The following is a 17,775-nucleotide window of genomic DNA, read 5'->3' as shown; positions in this document are numbered from 1 at the left end:
CCAACTTTGCCGTGACTTTGCATGTGTCCATAGGAGGTCTAAGATATATGCAATGGTTTGCTCTTTTGCCTCTCCTCCTTTCATCTTAAATTTAGTAAAGCAAATAATACTGTGTTAATGGTAGAACCATGACACCTAAAATGTGAAGCACTGAGCCTTCTCTTCAGCCTTTCTTCTTCAAAAGGATCAAAGCAGTGAAATGTGCTGATGCAGCCTGTCCTGCGTCAAGCCAATCCAGGAAAGCACAAAAGATGTTCAGTGAAAATATGATCACCCTTTTTTTTTGCCTTTTTTTTCTTTTTCTTTTTTTTTTTTTTTTTGCCTTGGTCTCCACACTCCCAAGCGGACTAACTCTGGGCAACTCAACCTTGAAAGAAGAAGAAATGATGAGTCAGCAGAGAGCCAGATTAAACAAACTCTCCTCTCATATCACTCCAGGGACTGAGCTGACAAGTGGGGCAGCTACACGCTGCAAGTGCTAATTTCATTATAATGACCTTTTGATAACATTTAGACTGTAATTAGGCTTAATTGAAATAATTTATTTTAATAATCTATAGTATTTACATGCAAATTTCATAATATTTGAGCATTTTCCTTATATTCAGGAATATAATTCATAATGGGTAAATGTTCCTCTGCTGCCATCTGTTTTTATTCATTTTTAAATGTAAAGCTGCATGTTTTGTATGAAAGGTACTATACAGATAAAGTGTATTATTATTATTATTATTATTATTCATTTATTTGTTTGTTTATTTATTTGTTCTTATTATGTATATTTAACTTCATAGCAACAATATGCAAGTTGTCATATTATGCAGCTGCTGCAGGTTGTTTGCCTGGGCCTGGGGCTGTTTGGTTATATTGTGTACTGACTACAGAGACACAGTCAGCAGGGACAGAGCCTCCAAGGCTTTGAACAATTTGTAATAAGTCCCCTATAACATTTATTAGTTGTTACATCACCTTGTTTTGTTTTCAGACTGTGCTGTATAATGACAAATTAGCTTAAAGTATCTAGAGTATAAACCTTGGAATCTGTTTTTAGTGTTCAGTGGTCTTAGTATTTTTTCTTAGTGAAAGCTAAGAAAACTAATTGTGTTGTGGTATATTGTATTACACCACAGTAGAACTGCACTACAAATTCAACATAGTTAACTTTGCTTCCACTGGGGACAATAGGTTTTTAAAGAGGACATAACACATTCTTCCTCATCCAAATTGAGAGTTAATAAATAATTAATAAATGATCATTATCCTATAATTGCCACTTGCAGCACAGTTGCTGCTGTTCAACAATGACTAACTTTAAAAAAAGACAGAAGGAAAGGAAGAGTGTTGACTTTATTGGTGGTGGTGAGCCATTTATAAATTCCAGCACTGTGCAGTAAAAAAGGGGAAAGTTCAAAGAGTGCCCTTTAAAAATAAATGCAATTTCTGTATGTGTGTGGTACAGAGGGTGAGGACATGCATCTAAAAATAGATTACCCAGACAAGATGCCAAGAAGGCAGGATTAGAGTGGCATCAGTCTTGTGAATGAATGGACGAGTCCCGTCAACAGAGACCCACAAGACCTAACGTTCAATTAACTTTTTTTTTTTTTAAGGTATTGTGGTAACATGTCAGACACTGCAGCGGGACCAAAATTACAAGCCACCCATTGTCTGTGTAATTTGATGAAAATACTGATCTTGACATTTCATCTTTCCTTGGCTTTTCTGTCACAGTAAGTAGTCTCTCTTGTTTGATGTGTTGCATCTCCCTCTCCCTTCATGTCAACCTGCACTGACATAATGAAACCGACATCAGGTTTGTACCTAAATTCGGGGCTTGAAATACAATTCACAACAATCCACTTCCCTTTAGTGGTTCAGTGGCTGTGCAGTACCATGGTTTTAATTCTACCCAGCTGTCTGTGTGGAGTCTGTGGCGTCGTCAGAGTTTTAAGTTGATTAAGCTATCTGTGTGTCAACATGCTGCTGGTTGGGTGGGTGGGGGTTTCCCCCGTCAAAGTCACCCTGTCTAATATGAAATGATAAGAGAATTATAGTCAAAAGAGTGAAGAAACACCACAGGTGCCATCTGCTCACATGAGCCTAAGACCATGCAAAGAAATACTAGGATTTCCGGTCTCATAAATAGCTGTCTGGGCCAGTCAAAAATGCTGAGGCATATTGAGGTCAAGCCTTAAACTCTTATGAAGACTAAACACTTGCAATCCTCCACTGCTGACCCCTCATACGCATGGCTGTTTGAATAAATGAGTCGGTGGAAATGAGTGAACGAATCAGCAGCTGTTGTTGACAACAGGTTTATGCAGACTCATTTCGTGTGTAACTGTGTGTCGGTTATTATGTAACAACTTGGCACCTTTAACAGGCAGTATTTCCTGTCATGTGATTAAGTGCCAATGAAACACTAGTCATAGCTCAGTAAATGGAACCATTCAAAACACGATGTCTCACCAAAACACTGCATGATGCAGAGTAAATGCAGAGTAAATGTGTGTAGAAGAATTTCACTTGAGTGATGTTATTTGTTCCAAACATCAACTTTCTTCTTCTTGGTACAAATAAAGAAACCTACAGTCTACACCACTCTCTTGGTTTTCTTCATTTGCTTATTATCACAAGATATGTAATGCAAACTGAGCTGGATAGTTACTGTGGCATTTCATTGTGCAAATGTGAGTTAACAAAGAAGTGAAGGGAAATACAAACACACAGTCACCAAGTCCCACACACTGCACTGTATGTTGTGGGTGGCCACTAACAATCATCATCCTTGTCTTTTGTGAACCCTTGTAGATGTGGGGGTGAGGCCACAACGGTCCACAGTAATGATAACAGAAGTCAACACAGAACAAGAGATAGACATTACAAGAGGAGGACAAGGAGAGGGGTGAAGGATATGGTAGGAACGCAGACATTTAGAGACAAAAACAGAATCAGAAGGAAATGAGTGGAGTGAAGAGAAACAGTCTATTTGGTTTGCTAATACATTTTAAGGGTTTTGTGATCTTGTGATGTTGAACTTTGAAAACGAATTAGTCCCCCAAGTGTGAGCCCACATCCTGCCTGAGAGGCATGGGGTTTGCATAAGGAGGGGAGGCCTGCTCAAGTTCAGATTCAGGGCAGGAAAACTGTAATGTATAAAAACGATTGCAGATTGTGTCATCATACAAGCTTGCCACTTAACCCCATTTTAACTTTTTGATCAATTCAGAAAGGGCCGTGCTTTTTTTGTTTTTGATAATTAAACTGCTTGGAAAACATGACTTCATTCACCAACTCTGCAAAAGATCTGAATGGAAACCCTGTTGTGCACCGAGTAGAATGCCATGTTGATTGTGGCCTCAAGACCTGGAAAAGATATTAAGTTAAGCCCACAGATATGTGGTCCTCATGAAGCCCTAAAGTTTCCTGTTAGTATCCTGGAACTGATGGCTGTGCAACATTTCCACATGTACTGTTGGGTCACTTGACCAAATTCTTCATTTTCCTCCATTCGGTAATGTCTGCTTGCAAACCAAATGTCTATGAAAGCAACATTTGGGCTGATTAGATGTGCAGTAAAGAAAGAAAGCATTTTACTGCCTAGAAGTACTAGCACCATGAGAGACTACTTTTAAATCCTGCACACTATATTCACCATTTGGAGAGATGTAGATCTAAAAAATGTGCCCCTTGAGAAATCATCACGAGTGCATTCATTGTATATCTACATCTACAGAACTGGGCATTACAGAGCTGTTGCGACATATGTGCCTGTGTTGATACCTTGCCATTTTGACTCATCTTGTGATCTCCTTTAATCCCATCAGGCAGGTCAAGAACTCAGAGTGAGACTGAGAAGGCTGCTGTCGAGCCAGGTCACACCACTGAGCCCGTGCAGGGAGCAGCAGACTGGTGCAGTCTGCCAGTGTGAGTGAGCATCCCTGGGATTAACACATATGCAGTGCAGGTTCTATCACAGCTGGCCATGCTAATCCTGCACCTGCAATCATCGTCATCATCATGAAGTCGCATTTAAGCATGAAATATGCTTGTGAGGGCTGCCAGTATAATGATTTGTTCTATTTTCTTGATTGATCACTTTTGTCTATAAAATTAAAATGTCAATTTTAACTTCTCAGAGCACAATGTGATTTTTTCAGACTGATTGTTTAATATGAACAGTGCAAAACCAAGAAAAAGAAGATATATTCAATTCACTTTGATATGTGACAAAGAAAAGCATCAAATCCTCAGATCTGATAACCAGGTAATTGTTAGGAAAATCTGGTTGCAGTCAAACATATAGTCAAAGATACTACCTTTTTTAACATAAAAAAATTTAAGAAATACCTGAAAAACCTGGTGAAACAAACAATGCAGGTCAAGTTATTTTATTTTTTTTAACATGAAAAGCTGAAAAGTGTGCCAAGAAAAATCCAGTGAGTACTTATGGGCCCTGTCTGACTTGAGTTTACCACAGTGTCCTTAAGCTTAACGTTTACATTGATAGAAGGCCTGTTTGAATTCACAGTTACCTTTAGTAATCTAGTGTGTGGTAGTTGTCTTGTGGTCCCTGTCTGTCTGTCTGTCTGTCTGTCTGTCTGTCTGTCTTTCCCACCATGTGGATGAGGTGACAAGCTTAAACCGGTTCATACGTGGATGAGGGGCCGGTTTCAGCTGGCTGCGTTGCCTTAGTAACGAGCTCTCTATAAATACTGAGGGGACTCATCACTAGCCTCCACTCCAGTTTCAGAATTGCTCGAGAAGCTACACCTCCAGCAGCGGGCTTCTTTGTGAAGGGGAACTGCTGTATTCTTTTTTTCATCCCAGCTTTCGGGTCTCATGGACAAACTCTTTGTAAATGCTTTTTAAGGTATGTGCGGACTTTTCGATGTCATTTTACCAAGAACGTCACATTTTAGCTTAAATGCTTTTCAGTTTTACATTAGCATACGGTAGCTGGCAGGTTGGTTCAGTTATGGCGGTTTGAAAAGAACAATGAAAAGCATTTGTTTGGGCAAAGTATTCGTGATATTTCACAGTAACCGTAACGTCAATATATTGAAAAATTGAATCGAGTGTTACCTAACATTAGGACGTGGCCGGTGTGGCAGGCGGCTGGTTAACGGTTATCTTATCTGTGTTAGCTAACCTTGGTAGCTAACCGGCATAACGTAAACCTGATATGGCAGCTTTTTAAGCCCAATGACTTCGATGTGTTGACGTTACGCTGAACACATTTTTGATTTGCTTCTGTTAACTTGTATAAACCACATTAGCGGTAACTTTCAATGCTAAATCACCTCATGGCATGAAGAAGCGGAACCGGCATATTGACGTCAGCGTAATTTGTTAGCCACTGATTGGTCCATCTTCGTGCCCGTTTTTTTAACTTAAAGGCGGATCTTTTGCTAATTGGATTAAATCTTAAATGGGCGGGGTTTAAGCATTTGGATTTTTTTTTCAATTACTTTTTTTTTTTTTGCATATGGTGTCAAGTTGTCATGAGACAGTTATAAAATGGAGCGCAGTTAAAGACTGGAGAACTACGGGTTTATTGATCACTAACGTAAATTTCTTGGCACGCCTGAAGTCTCGTCGATTATTATGGGGTTTTAATTGAATAATCCGTAACTTTGTTTTAAATTTATAAATATAAAATCCTGAAATAGACTAAATGCATATTGGAATTTGTACTGTTTAATCATGATCCTTAAACTCACTAAAGTAGGGTCCTTAAATAGTTATGTGACTATTTTCCTGATCCTGCTTTTTTTTCCCCCCAAAGGAAATTCAGTTTTTATGTTAATTCTGTCAACTCCTTTTGTTAACAGAATCATAACTCTAGGAAATCGCACACTGGCTACTCAGCAGGCCCAGGCCTTGAGTCTTATTTGAAGGGGTTTAACTTCACTGGTGAGCCACCTTGGCTTCTCTGCACCTGAGTAACAGCAACACTAAATTCCATCTCTTTCGTATCCAAGTAAGTGTATCAATGTCTTTTGTTTGCAGCTTGATTCAATATTGCATTGTCATCTTACACTCCTGATATTGTCAAAAATTTTTATTTATTCAAGGACGCTATCTGAAAATTACTCACTTTTGGAGTGATTGGGGCTTTTCCATGAGTGGCGAATAAAATAGACTTTAGTAATCAAGGACACAAAATAGACTGTGTTCTCAAAGCTGAATGTAATCTCAATATCGCACCCCTGCCTTTCCCTCCCCTGTCTTACAGTTTACTAGTGACTAATCAAAAGGACTCCTTGTGACCATGAACACTGCCACTCCCACCGAGTTTGAATTCTCTTTCCTGGAGGAGGGTTTCTCTGCCCGGGATATTGTTGAGCAGAAGATCAACGAGTCTATGACGGTAAGTGTCCTCTGTTGGCATTGTTTAGGGGGGGACACTGATGGCCCCATTTGTTAGGTGACTAATGTCAACAGGTTGCAACTCAAAGATTTCACTGAAATTGTATTTGTACTGTCTGATTTTTATTTTAGATGTTTTAATCCTTCATTAACTCTTAAGTCAAATGATGCAAATGATTTCTGCTATTCTAATATTAAAAACATAATGTAGTTGATCTATTGAAATATTATGTTTGTTACAGGACTGCTCTCATTTAATGCATTTGTCATTTCATCTCCATTACAGGATGACAGGGATGCCTTCTACGTCTGTGACTTGGGAGATGTGGTTAAGAAACACCTGCGATGGATGAGGGCCTTGCCTCGTGTGACTCCTTTCTATGCTGTCAAATGCAACGACAGCCGGGCCATAGTTATGACACTGGCATCTCTTGGAAGCGGTTTTGACTGCGCGAGCAAGGTGTGTGTGTGTTGGAAAAACTCCAAAGCACTTCATGTTGTCAGAATACAAACCTCTCTTGATGGCTATCTGAAATTGCTTTGGTAGCCTGTGTTTTTAAATTGGTACTTATTGTCCCCTCCTAGACGGAGATTCAGCTGGTTCAGTCTCTGGGAGTGGATCCAAGCAGAATCATCTATGCAAACCCCTGCAAGCAAGTTTCTCAGATCAAGTATGCGTCTGCCCATGGGATCCAGATGATGACCTTTGATAGTGAGGTGGAACTCATGAAAGTGGCCCGCTGTCATGCCAATGCCAAGTAAGACTCTTAATCAATCATTTATATAAAGGCTTATGTGGTGTTTTATTATCAATCTGCCACCTTTTGTCTTTTCACTAACTTTGTTTGTTTTGTGCCCAGACTAGTTCTGCGTATTGCCACGGATGACTCAAAGGCGATGTGTCGCCTGAGTGTGAAGTTTGGAGCCCCACTCAAAGCTTGTCGAGGTCTTCTGGAGCGGGCTAAAGAACTGGGGCTGGATGTGATTGGTGTCAGCTTCCATGTTGGTAGTGGCTGCACTGATGCCAACACCTATGCACAGGCTATCGCTGATGCCCGCTGTGTGTTTCATATGGGGGTGAGTGTGGCTGAAATGTGTATAAACAACTGATTTATGAAGGTACTTATCCAGCAAAGTAAACAAAGACTCAAGACTTACTTTTGTGTCCTCTAGGATGAGCTCGGCTTCAACATGGATCTCTTGGACATTGGTGGTGGTTTCCCTGGTTCAGACAATACTGAACTCAAATTTGAAGAGGTAAGATACTGCTTCCTTTTTGTTTTTCATGATAGATTAGATGGTGTATCACAGACTAAACGCTTTATTCATGTGTTTGGACTCTTAGTTAAATAAAACAAGGCAGTACAGTCATCATGCAGCCAGAGCATCACTAAAACTAGAACAAGACAAGTGCTTTCACAGTCTGATTTACATGTGGTCACTTTCTGTCCTCTAGATCACAGCTGTACTCAACCCAGCCCTGGACAAGTATTTCCCTGCTGACTCTGGTGTTAAGATCATTGCTGAGCCAGGACGTTTTTATGTGGCTTCTGCCTTCACACTGGTTGTCAACATCATTGCCAAGAAGGTCATCATGGATGAGGACTCTGACGGTAACAGCCTTGATATAGAAAAATGGTCATGATTTACTAAGACAGTTTATTCTGAAAGCAGATTTGTAACTTTTCTCAGCAGTAAAATTAATTCTGTATGCTTTTCTTCACAGAGGAAGATGAAGGGACCACTGACAGGACTCTGATGTACTATGTCAATGATGGAGTGTACGGATCTTTCAACTGTATACTCTTTGACCATGCTCACTGCTTGCCAATACTGCATAAGGTAATTGAAAATGAAGGATTGAAATGTCAACAAAAGTTCTTCTTCATACATATGAAAGGTTGTACTGTGGTAGAGCTGTGGTAAACATCTTTTCTCTTTTTCTCCTCCCCATTTATTACTAATAGAAACCAAAGCCAGATGAGGCCATGTACCCCTGCAGTATCTGGGGCCCAACTTGTGATGGCCTCGATCGCATTGTTGAGCAGTGTAACCTGCCCGACCTGCAGGTGGGCGACTGGCTGGTCTTTGAGAACATGGGTGCCTACACTATGGCTGCCTCCTCCACCTTCAACGGCTTCCAAAGACCTGACCTTCACTATGTCATGTCCCGCCCTGCTTGGTAAGTGATGTCACAGGAGCTGAAAGTGGTAGCTAATACTGGTTGTTGTCTCACCAGCAACATTTTGCAGGTTTAAGTGTATCTTGTGTTCCTAGAGAATCTAAACTTTAATCTGCATTCTTTCTCTTCTAGGCAACAAGTGCAGCAGATTCGTTTCCAGGGCATGCCAGCTCCTGCAGTGGAGTCTGGCCCATTCGAGGTGTCTGCCTGCTGTGGCCAAGAGAGCAGCTTGGAGATGCCCACCAAGCCTTGCCAGACCCGTGTGGTTTAAACACAGCAATGTTCTCCAGATCTAGCATCCTTTTTTTTTTTTTTTTCTTTTTTTTTTATTAAATTTTGGCGAAGGTTTCTCTTTAATTTTTTTTTTTTTTTTTTTTCCTTCCCCTTCTCCTCAAATGTATGTGAATTTTCCCAGGCCAGTTACTTGACAGGGGAATGAGAGGGACATGTTGTTGCACAATTTCTGTTCTGTATGGAAGCTGGGATCAACCCACAATGAAATGAGGCTGAATCACACTCTGAGTGTCTCTATGGGTTCTGGGCAGAGTGTTACAGGGCAACTCTGTACTTGAATTTGTTTGTGCAGTCTTCTTGCCCTACCCTGGGGCAATGATTGCAAGAACTGGAGTACTGTAGTTCATGAAGAACCTATTTGCTGAATTGGAATAGTGTAGGGGAAATGAACAGTTGCTTTTCACAATAAATTGCAAAACTACTTTGCTGACGGTTTCCCTTCACCACATGACTCACAACACTTGAAACTGTAGCAGTAGTCTGGGAGGTGAAGGGTTACTCATGCTATTAATTTAATAATATAAAAAAAGAATAGTAGCAGATTGCTTACGGCTTAGGCAGTAACCAGTGCTGTTTGACATGTAAAATGTAAGGGGGGTTGGTGATTTAACTGCTGACCCTTCAAAGCCCTGTTAACAGCTGAAGTCACATCCCTAGCTAGTAACTTGCAAAGAGGTGGTTGGAGGGGTGATTTAATTCCTCAAAAAAGGCTGCTATGTTAATATTTATCTTTTCCATGATCTCCACTTCTGTACAGAACCCCTCAAGTGTTAATCCTAAAGATGTTAACATATCAAGAAATGCTATATTTATTCTTTTGGTTTTTTTTGCTTTTTTTTTTTCCATATGATAGCTATTCGGTGTGTTATGTTCTGTAAATGCTTCTCTGCTGCTTATGGCCAGAGCTACTTTTTCCCATGCAAAATTTGAATATGTATACTCAAAGGAAATACCATAAGCATTACTCTGTATGCCAAAACACTATAAAGTGTGACTGTGCCGATATGGCTGCAGCAGTTGAAACAACTTTTTTGAAAGCAATGTCCATGCATTTACTAAACAGACATTTCAGCTACCAGCCATATAATCTTCACATTTGTCCATGTCACCAGACACTGCAGGTGCCACCAAAAACAAATCTTCAAGATTAACACTTAGAACACAGGGACTCAAAAAGCAGACTGCACCCCTTCTCTTCTCCTCCTTATCTTGTTGTCTTTCTATGTTTTTTTTTTTTTTTTTTTTTTTTTTTTTTTTTTTTTTTTAAACTTGTATAAGGCAAGAAATCTGTTCATGGTATTAATTAGAAGCAGTGTATAACCATACCATTTGAAATTGACTCGAAAGAGATGGGATTGCTAATTCATAATGCTTTCCTATGGAAACTTTTTGAAGTTTTGTATTTTTTTAATAAATAAAACTTTAGGTGCAGAGCCGAAATATGAATGTTGTGTGTTTTGTACAAATGGGCCATATGCATATTAACAATCACTGCAGCGCTTACACCGGAGCTATGGATGATTTACAGGATGTTTCAAGAGCTCCATCTAGTGGTGACAGCAGGGAATGACATTCTCAACTTTGCATATCCACCGTTGAGAAGACTCCAAGAACTACAGCTGTGACATTAATGAATGTTCCTGCTTTTCACTGTCATCTACCTCCCACTCACAACTGTGCTTCAGACACACACGAGGCAATTGATTTTGCATGTCCTTGTAGAATCAAGACAAAAAAGGTTTTAAAAATGCTTGTATGTTCCTGGAATATAATAAGCTATACTATCTTTATAGATATTACACAAAGTAATAACTGGATTGTAAAGCATGTCTAATCTTAAAGATAACCTCTCAGCTTTGTTCCAGAGAGTCTCTTCATCTACAGAAAAGTTGTCAGAACAATTTCGCAACCAAGTTTCAATGAAATCTGTCGCCTATTCACCATAAGGATAAAGGGCATATATTTTGTGTGTTTGGGATTTGGGTAATATTGACTATTTTTAAAGGGGAGTTGGTTATCCTATAGTGAAAATATGATGTACTTATTGTATTGATTATCTATAATCGGTAATATTACATCCATATTGGTAGTATTAGCACAGTGGAGAGGAACTGTACTACTGTAAAGTTCCTTTCCACTGTGCTAATACTACCGATATGAATGTAATATTACCGATGAAATTATTGACTCTTGTTTTGTATTTTAATGCACAACTTTGTATGACTTCATATTTCTTTCCACTACTTGTTATATAGTTTGAGTTAATTCAGTCAGCAATTGTTTGTTCTTTGACTGTATTATTACAAATGACAACCTATAAGTCAAACTGGTATTTTGTTATTGAGATTTATTATGTCAAAACACACAAGAATCCATTCTAAGGATACATCTTAGTAATCACAGCTCACAGCTCTGCATGAGATCACACAGAGGTCGCCTGGACTATTCTACAATAAATACATTTTATTTGTGTGCGCATTGTCCATACAGTGAACAAAGAGAGTTAAAGTTAAACTTATTCACAGTATACAGCCAGTCATGGAACATTTCTCCAAAAAGATGTCTTTATTGACAAAAACATGACCTAAGCCTAATTTAAAAAAAAAAAAATCACAATACTAAATATAAGTAGTGAAATCCACCGTGGCAGAAGCCACAAGCCCAACCTAACCAAACAATTGATTTTTTCAAATGATACGTGAAGATACAGCTGATTATCATGTTTATATGTTTAAACTATGTCTTGGTAACATCGTTAAAACAATGTTAAAAACTATCTAAAAAATATATACACAAAAACAATATAAATGATTTAGGTGGGTAAAAAGTTCAAGCCAACCACATTACTTCCCAAAACACCTACAGCATATTTACCTTGCAAACACACTACAGTTTATTTTTAATCTTTTTTTTTTTTCATTTAGCAGCAGTGGTAGTAACAGCAGTGAAGAAGTAGTGAAAAACCTACAACAAAGACTTCAGGATATATAAAGCATAAATACATGAAGTACATCGAGTGTAGTGATACTCTAATTATTCAAAAGTGTGAACCGAACAAGGACGGTTGCTGCCCAGGTCTAACCCAGCTTCTCCTGGGCACAAACACATGTTAAAGTAGTCAGAGAGAGAGACACTGGCTATGATTTCAACCACGGAAAGAAAATATTTCTCTGCAGATAATAGTTACCCAGCACCTGCGAAGATTTTTTTGCATGTGTGTGTGAGATCAGGATTTGACCACAACCATGTCTCTCTGCTCATAATGCTTCCTGATGTATTCAGTGATGGCGTTCTCATTATTAATCTCTTTCCTGAACAGCATAATGTAACATTTAGGGGCCAAGTGACAGCCCAGGATGCTGTAACTAGAGATGAGTATGGCTGCACTTTCTATAGCTCGTTTGTACTTCCCCACCAAATTGAGATAAATGGGGATGAAGAGGATCCAAATGATTAAAAACAGCAGCATACTGATGGTGATTAAATTCGCATTTTTATACAAATCTGGCAGCTGTTTACCTTTGAACGCAAACATGAAACAAATAAGGGCCAAGAAAGCGTTATAGCCCAACATGGCTATGAAGAACTTAGTGGAGCCTTTATCACACTGCAGCAGAATGGTCAAGCTCAATATCTCTTGGTCTAGAAATGGGGGTTTATAGTACAGCCATGGCACACACAGGGCAAGCTGGATCCCAGACACGATGGTCACCACAGCCAACGGTTGATTGAGCTTCTTCAGCCAGGATCCTTTATTCAATTCAAAGCTGAAGCCCACTAAGATTTGGAGCAGGTTTGCCAGAATGCAGGAGATGCAGAGGGAAAAAGCAATGCCGAAGAAGGGCAGGCCCACCATGCAGGAGACCTTAGTGGGCCTTCCTGTGAAGGTAAATGTAAGGCTGAAGCAGGCGAGCAGGGAAAAAAGCTCCAAGAAGCACAAATAGCCTCCGACTGCCTTCACGATGGGAGTTCTACGATAGACTGTAAACAGGATTGTAAACACAATGGTCACAATAATCCCGAATACTTCTAACAAACTCAAAATGATAATGAAGGGATCTGTCCAGTACAGGAATTCAACAGTTTTGTTCAAACACTCATCCCTCTGCTGAGTGGAATACTTCTCTAGACCACAGCTCTGACACTCCTCACCTACAGGTGGAAACAAAGAAATGGAAAAGAAGAATATTTTTGCTTATTCAGCACAAATTATAGATTTCTTTCAATTCCTGAAATGTAGAATATTTTGTTTCACATAAATGAGGAAATACCCAAACACAGCATCGGGTCACACTCACAATAAGGTTGTGTGTAATGTTATCCAACATTTGCAAATTCATGTAAAACTGTCTTTTACAGGCAACAAATAGAATAAAACCTTAACATCAAAGTCAATATGCCTCTCACACATGAGATGAAAGTTTGAAATGTTTTAGCAGATTTTGTTTATTGTAACCTGTTGCCTCAAGTTTCATTTGCTCTCATCTTAAAACATGGTGTAAATAACACTTTCAGTTTGGTTTATGACTTCAGTAGTAGAGGAGAAGAGGTGCGGTCAAAACACATGCCGACACACACAGCTCCTTATTTAGGAACTGTACAAAAATTATTGAGTGGAGGGGGAGTCAGAAAAGAGAGAGGATTGTGTTTTGCTGTTGTTATTGCTGTTCGTTTGGGTCTTTATTGAGAACTGAAAAAAGTTTTATTGCTTTTATTGCTAAAGTTTTATTATTAGCTAATATGTCAGTGGTAAGAGTGCAAAGAACAGTACATGTGGATCTTAGGTTGGTTGGTTAAAAAATAGAGCGTCTTGAAAACGAGACGCAACATTTGTTATGTTTACCATAATTTTGGTAAATGCTAATTTTCCACTGAAAATGTGAGATTGGGGATGTAAAATTTGTTATATTAACATTTCAAGTGTAACATTATACATAGTTATAGCAAAACAGGTTTTCAAATGGTTAATAATGCATAAATGAAGATAAATCCTTATTCAAATATTCTTTTTAATACGATTTCCTTCTTAACTATTGCTACCATTTTGTACACTCTTAGCTACAGATCATAAAAACACATACCTCCCAACTCTGTCCTATGATGTAAATGTGATATTCTTAGTAATATTTCCATGATAGGATTCCTCTGAGAAGACAGTACTTTTCATATGAGAATGGGACTGTTCACTCGTCCATAGAATTGATTTTATTTCTTGAGATTTGTGATAAAACACTTACCATTTCCTCGGGAAAACTCTCCGTCTGCACATGGAACACAGTCCTTGCAGCACTGTTTACTTTGCTGTTTCAGCTCTTGCCCAGGGCTACACGTTTTAGAGCAGTTGTAAACAGTTACCTTTGAAGGACAAAACAAAATCAGTGCAACGTTATATTCATAAATTATTCTGGGAAATAATAAAATATGATGCAATGTTGACCTTACATTCGTATTGGCCACATATTGAACAAGATCATCTGCGAATTTTATTCTTTCATTTGGCCAGTATTCTCCAATGGTTTTTATGTGTGTGCGCTGTGTGGATATGTCCATGTGCCAATATACAATATCATATCCTATACTGGGGTCTCCGTTGGTGTCAAAGAATATATGTGTGGAGTTCACAGTAAAGTTGACTTTCTGGATTTCCTTGAGAAGCTGTGGAAACAAACATAAACACAACAACATGGCTGTAAAATCAAAAACATTTGCTATAATTACTTCTATTACTTATGAAACGACAACTCATAAAACAGAAAACCTGTCATATAAGGGATAAAATATACAAGAATGTTGTTAACTTTGTGGTATAAGTAGAATATTAGAGCTATACTTTATCAATAAAAAACATTTTTTTTTTAGTTTTAGTTCATTTTAAATAATAGTTTCAAATATTTTTGCGGCATTTTACATGAAAAGATCAATACATAATTGACTACAGCCAGCAGTTTGTTCTTAGCTTAGGATAAGGACTGGAAACATGGTGAAACAGCTAGTTTGAAATTCCACACCCCACACTTAATATGTTATGACTTACTTATTAATCCATACAAAAACCAAAGAGTAAAGACATGTTGTCTCAAAAAATGCAAACACACTTTGGGATTTTGTATGGATTCTGCAGATGACACAACATGTTAATTGGTGATCTCTACAGTTGCTGGTAGCAGGGTTTTCTTCCTGTTGGACAGAGCCAAGCTAACTGTTTCCCCCTTGGTTTTCCAGTGTTAATGCTAGGCTAAGCTATCCAGCTGCTGGGTATAGCTTCATATTTACTTGACAGCCATGAGAAAGGTATCGATCTTCTCATCTAACCACAAGAAAGCGAATAAGTGGGATTCCAAAACTGTTGAGCTATTGACATACTGTATAGGAGCAATGTAAAATATGTCAGCAAGATATTATTACTGTACCTCCGAGGCTGTAAATCTGGTGTTACGTTTACAATGTTGGTTGTCACACTTCAGCAAACGTCTGAGACCCTCAACAATGACTTGAATGGCTAAGTATATGTTGTATGATTCATCATGGTCAATGTAGTTGGCCAAGCACCTCGGGTGCAGACAGTGCTTGGACTGCTCTTGGTTGTCTGGTACTGTGCAGTCATTTTCTCTGCTCTCCTCTGACCAATTGGAACAAAGTGGAAATTGAACCAGGTAATCCTCAAGAATGTCATTGATGGTGCTGTTGAACATTGAGATGATGTAGTCTTTAAAACCGGGCACCTCATTCCTCCTAGAGATGAATCCGAAAACCTGCCCGGCCAACTCAATGCCTGGCAGTGCGGAGACCTTTGGAGAGGTGGACCACGCGTCACTTGCAATCCAAGTTCTGTTGAGTTTGAATTTAATAGCTGCTTCCATGATGATGTCAACATTGCTGTCCTTGGTGAACATGATGATGGCCTCAGCAGTGGATTTACTGATTTTGCCCACCAGAGTAGCCAGCCGTGTGTGCGATTTGGAATCATTCTGGAAAAAGTAGCTAGGCAGAATGTCAGTAAATTCAATGCAGATGTCCATTCTTCTGAATGTTTCCCCAAGGCGGTCACTGCCGTACTTCCCGTATTCATCATCACTTCCTACAATGGCTACTGTTTTCCAGTTAAACCGATTCACCAGTTCAGCAATGGCCTTTGTCTGATATTCATCGCTGGATATTGTTCGCAGAAAAGTGGGGAACTTCAACTTCTGGCTGAGCACCTCGCTCGTTGATCCATAGCTAATCTGTAGCAAACAGGAATTAAGTCATGGTGAAATTGTTCTGCATGCAGATCGCAACAGTGAGGCATTTAAGTTTAAAAACATAATAATTATAGCTTTGTGTGTATTTCTAGTGATAATTAACAGAGAGAACAAACCTGGGCAACTGATGACAGAGCAAGAACTCGTGCTACAGCTATCGATACTTCAGAATACCTCTCACCAATCACCACCTTTGTTTGGGGGTCAGGTAAAGCAGAATTAATGTTTGCAGGTAGTAAACATCTCTGAGGGTCCGACTGGTTCTTCAGCAGCTGAAGTGTTGCTCTGAGGGCCAGGCCAACATCTGCACAAGTGTCATAGATGTCGTATCCTATGGTGAAGTTGGGTAGAATCCTCACTGTGTGCTGGTTTATTTCTCTGATGGCGTATATCATAACTTGAGTGCGTAAGAACATCTGGAAATCATAGCTGCAAAAAATTGACAAAGGACAATTTCCGAATGAATTCATTTTTGAGATGGGTCATGTTAAAGAGACTAATCTCAGTGAAGCCATACTTACACGCTACAGGAGATTGGTCCGTTTGCTGTGGTTCTGTTGGTTTTTAAGTGAATAGGGAAAAGTCCTCCAATGATGATGTCCCCGGGAGAGTATGCACGCAGTAGACCATGCTCCCCCGAACAAGAGTGAAATACACTCATGACACTGACAAATAACCATGACAAGAACATTGTGGATACACAGAGACAACACAGAAGCATCTGATCATTTATTTCCTCTCGCTACAGTATGAACAGGTTCCTGGACAACAGCTCTCATATAACCTCCCCCTGTGGGAAGTCACACAAGATCATTTGCATTGTCAGACAGAATCTGTAACTTTATGCAAAATCTTTACTCTTACTAACACATCCTCAAAACACTAAATTGGCACGAGAACAACAGGGTGATTTGAATGGCTCACAGAAGAGGATTCATTCATGGTGATGTATGATTCATTATCAGTTTTTACAATCTCCCATCTTCAGTTGTATTTTGAATCATCCCATGTCTTTATTATTCAGGTCAATGACCCAGAAAACAGTTTGCACAGTTTGCACTACAGGCCATGAGAGGGCAGCATACTACATATAAACTGCACTCACTTAGTATAATGTGCTTTACAAATATTTGTGTTTAAATTAAGTATATGGCATTTGTTCAATCTCCATACCTAGAGGCAATAACGCTGTAGATAAATATATATAAATAGTTATTTATTGGACAAAAAGTCCTGCAAGTTCCCAGAATAGAAGAAAATTTTAACATCTACATGAGATCTGAGCAAACTCCATCTGCTGATGAAAATGTTGGAGGCTGCTGTTTTACAAAGTCATGAATGAATTGTCAAGAAATTTGGAAAACTGTAAAGGTTCTGAATGCATGAAACATTAACATCTTCTCAGGAAAAATGATTATAGCCAGTGATAGAAGAAGTATTGATGATCTTTGACTTTAACTAAAAGTCATATTACAATTTAAAAAGACTCCATTGAAAGTAAAATCCCTGCATTCATAATTTTACCTAAGTAGTAGTGAAGCATCAAAAGATAAAGTAAAGGTGTAAACTGCATTTAAATGTTTTATTTTAAGATTGTTTTTTTTATGTTTAATGGTTGAGGTGGAGCAAGTTTTTATCTACATTACATAATGCTGGTAGATTCATTTATAACAATGCATCATCTTA

The 17,775-nt window shown here is 38.8% G+C and overlaps 2 protein-coding genes across 2 annotated transcripts; one reads left to right on the top strand and one right to left on the bottom strand.

Moving 5' to 3' along the window:
* Positions 1-4,731: 4,731 nt before the first annotated feature.
* odc1 (ornithine decarboxylase 1) lies at positions 4,732-10,288 on the top strand. Its single transcript, XM_056394266.1, has 11 exons — positions 4,732-4,873; positions 5,835-5,983; positions 6,239-6,373; positions 6,659-6,832; positions 6,958-7,130; positions 7,233-7,449; positions 7,546-7,629; positions 7,829-7,985; positions 8,099-8,214; positions 8,340-8,554; positions 8,687-10,288. The coding sequence occupies exons 3-11, from the start codon at positions 6,275-6,277 to the stop codon at positions 8,823-8,825; spliced, it is 1,374 nt and encodes a 457-aa protein (XP_056250241.1). The 5' UTR covers positions 4,732-4,873; positions 5,835-5,983; positions 6,239-6,274; the 3' UTR covers positions 8,826-10,288.
* Positions 8,901-16,810, bottom strand: LOC130180628 (G-protein coupled receptor family C group 6 member A-like). The gene is made up of 6 exons (XM_056394267.1): positions 16,611-16,810; positions 16,206-16,518; positions 15,259-16,071; positions 14,291-14,503; positions 14,086-14,203; positions 8,901-13,000 (listed from the first exon to the last, which is right to left on the bottom strand). Exons 1-6 carry the CDS (start codon positions 16,808-16,810, stop codon positions 12,075-12,077), a joined length of 2,583 nt encoding a protein of 860 aa, XP_056250242.1. The 3' UTR covers positions 8,901-12,074.
* Between the last annotated feature and the right edge of the window lie 965 nt (positions 16,811-17,775).

This window comes from Seriola aureovittata, chromosome 13 (genome assembly GCF_021018895.1).
Source record: "Seriola aureovittata isolate HTS-2021-v1 ecotype China chromosome 13, ASM2101889v1, whole genome shotgun sequence".
In the NCBI taxonomy this organism is placed as follows: Eukaryota; Metazoa; Chordata; class Actinopteri; order Carangiformes; family Carangidae; genus Seriola; species Seriola aureovittata.
Note: the sequence above shows the minus strand (reverse complement) of the source record. Positions and strands in the feature narration are given on the sequence as shown.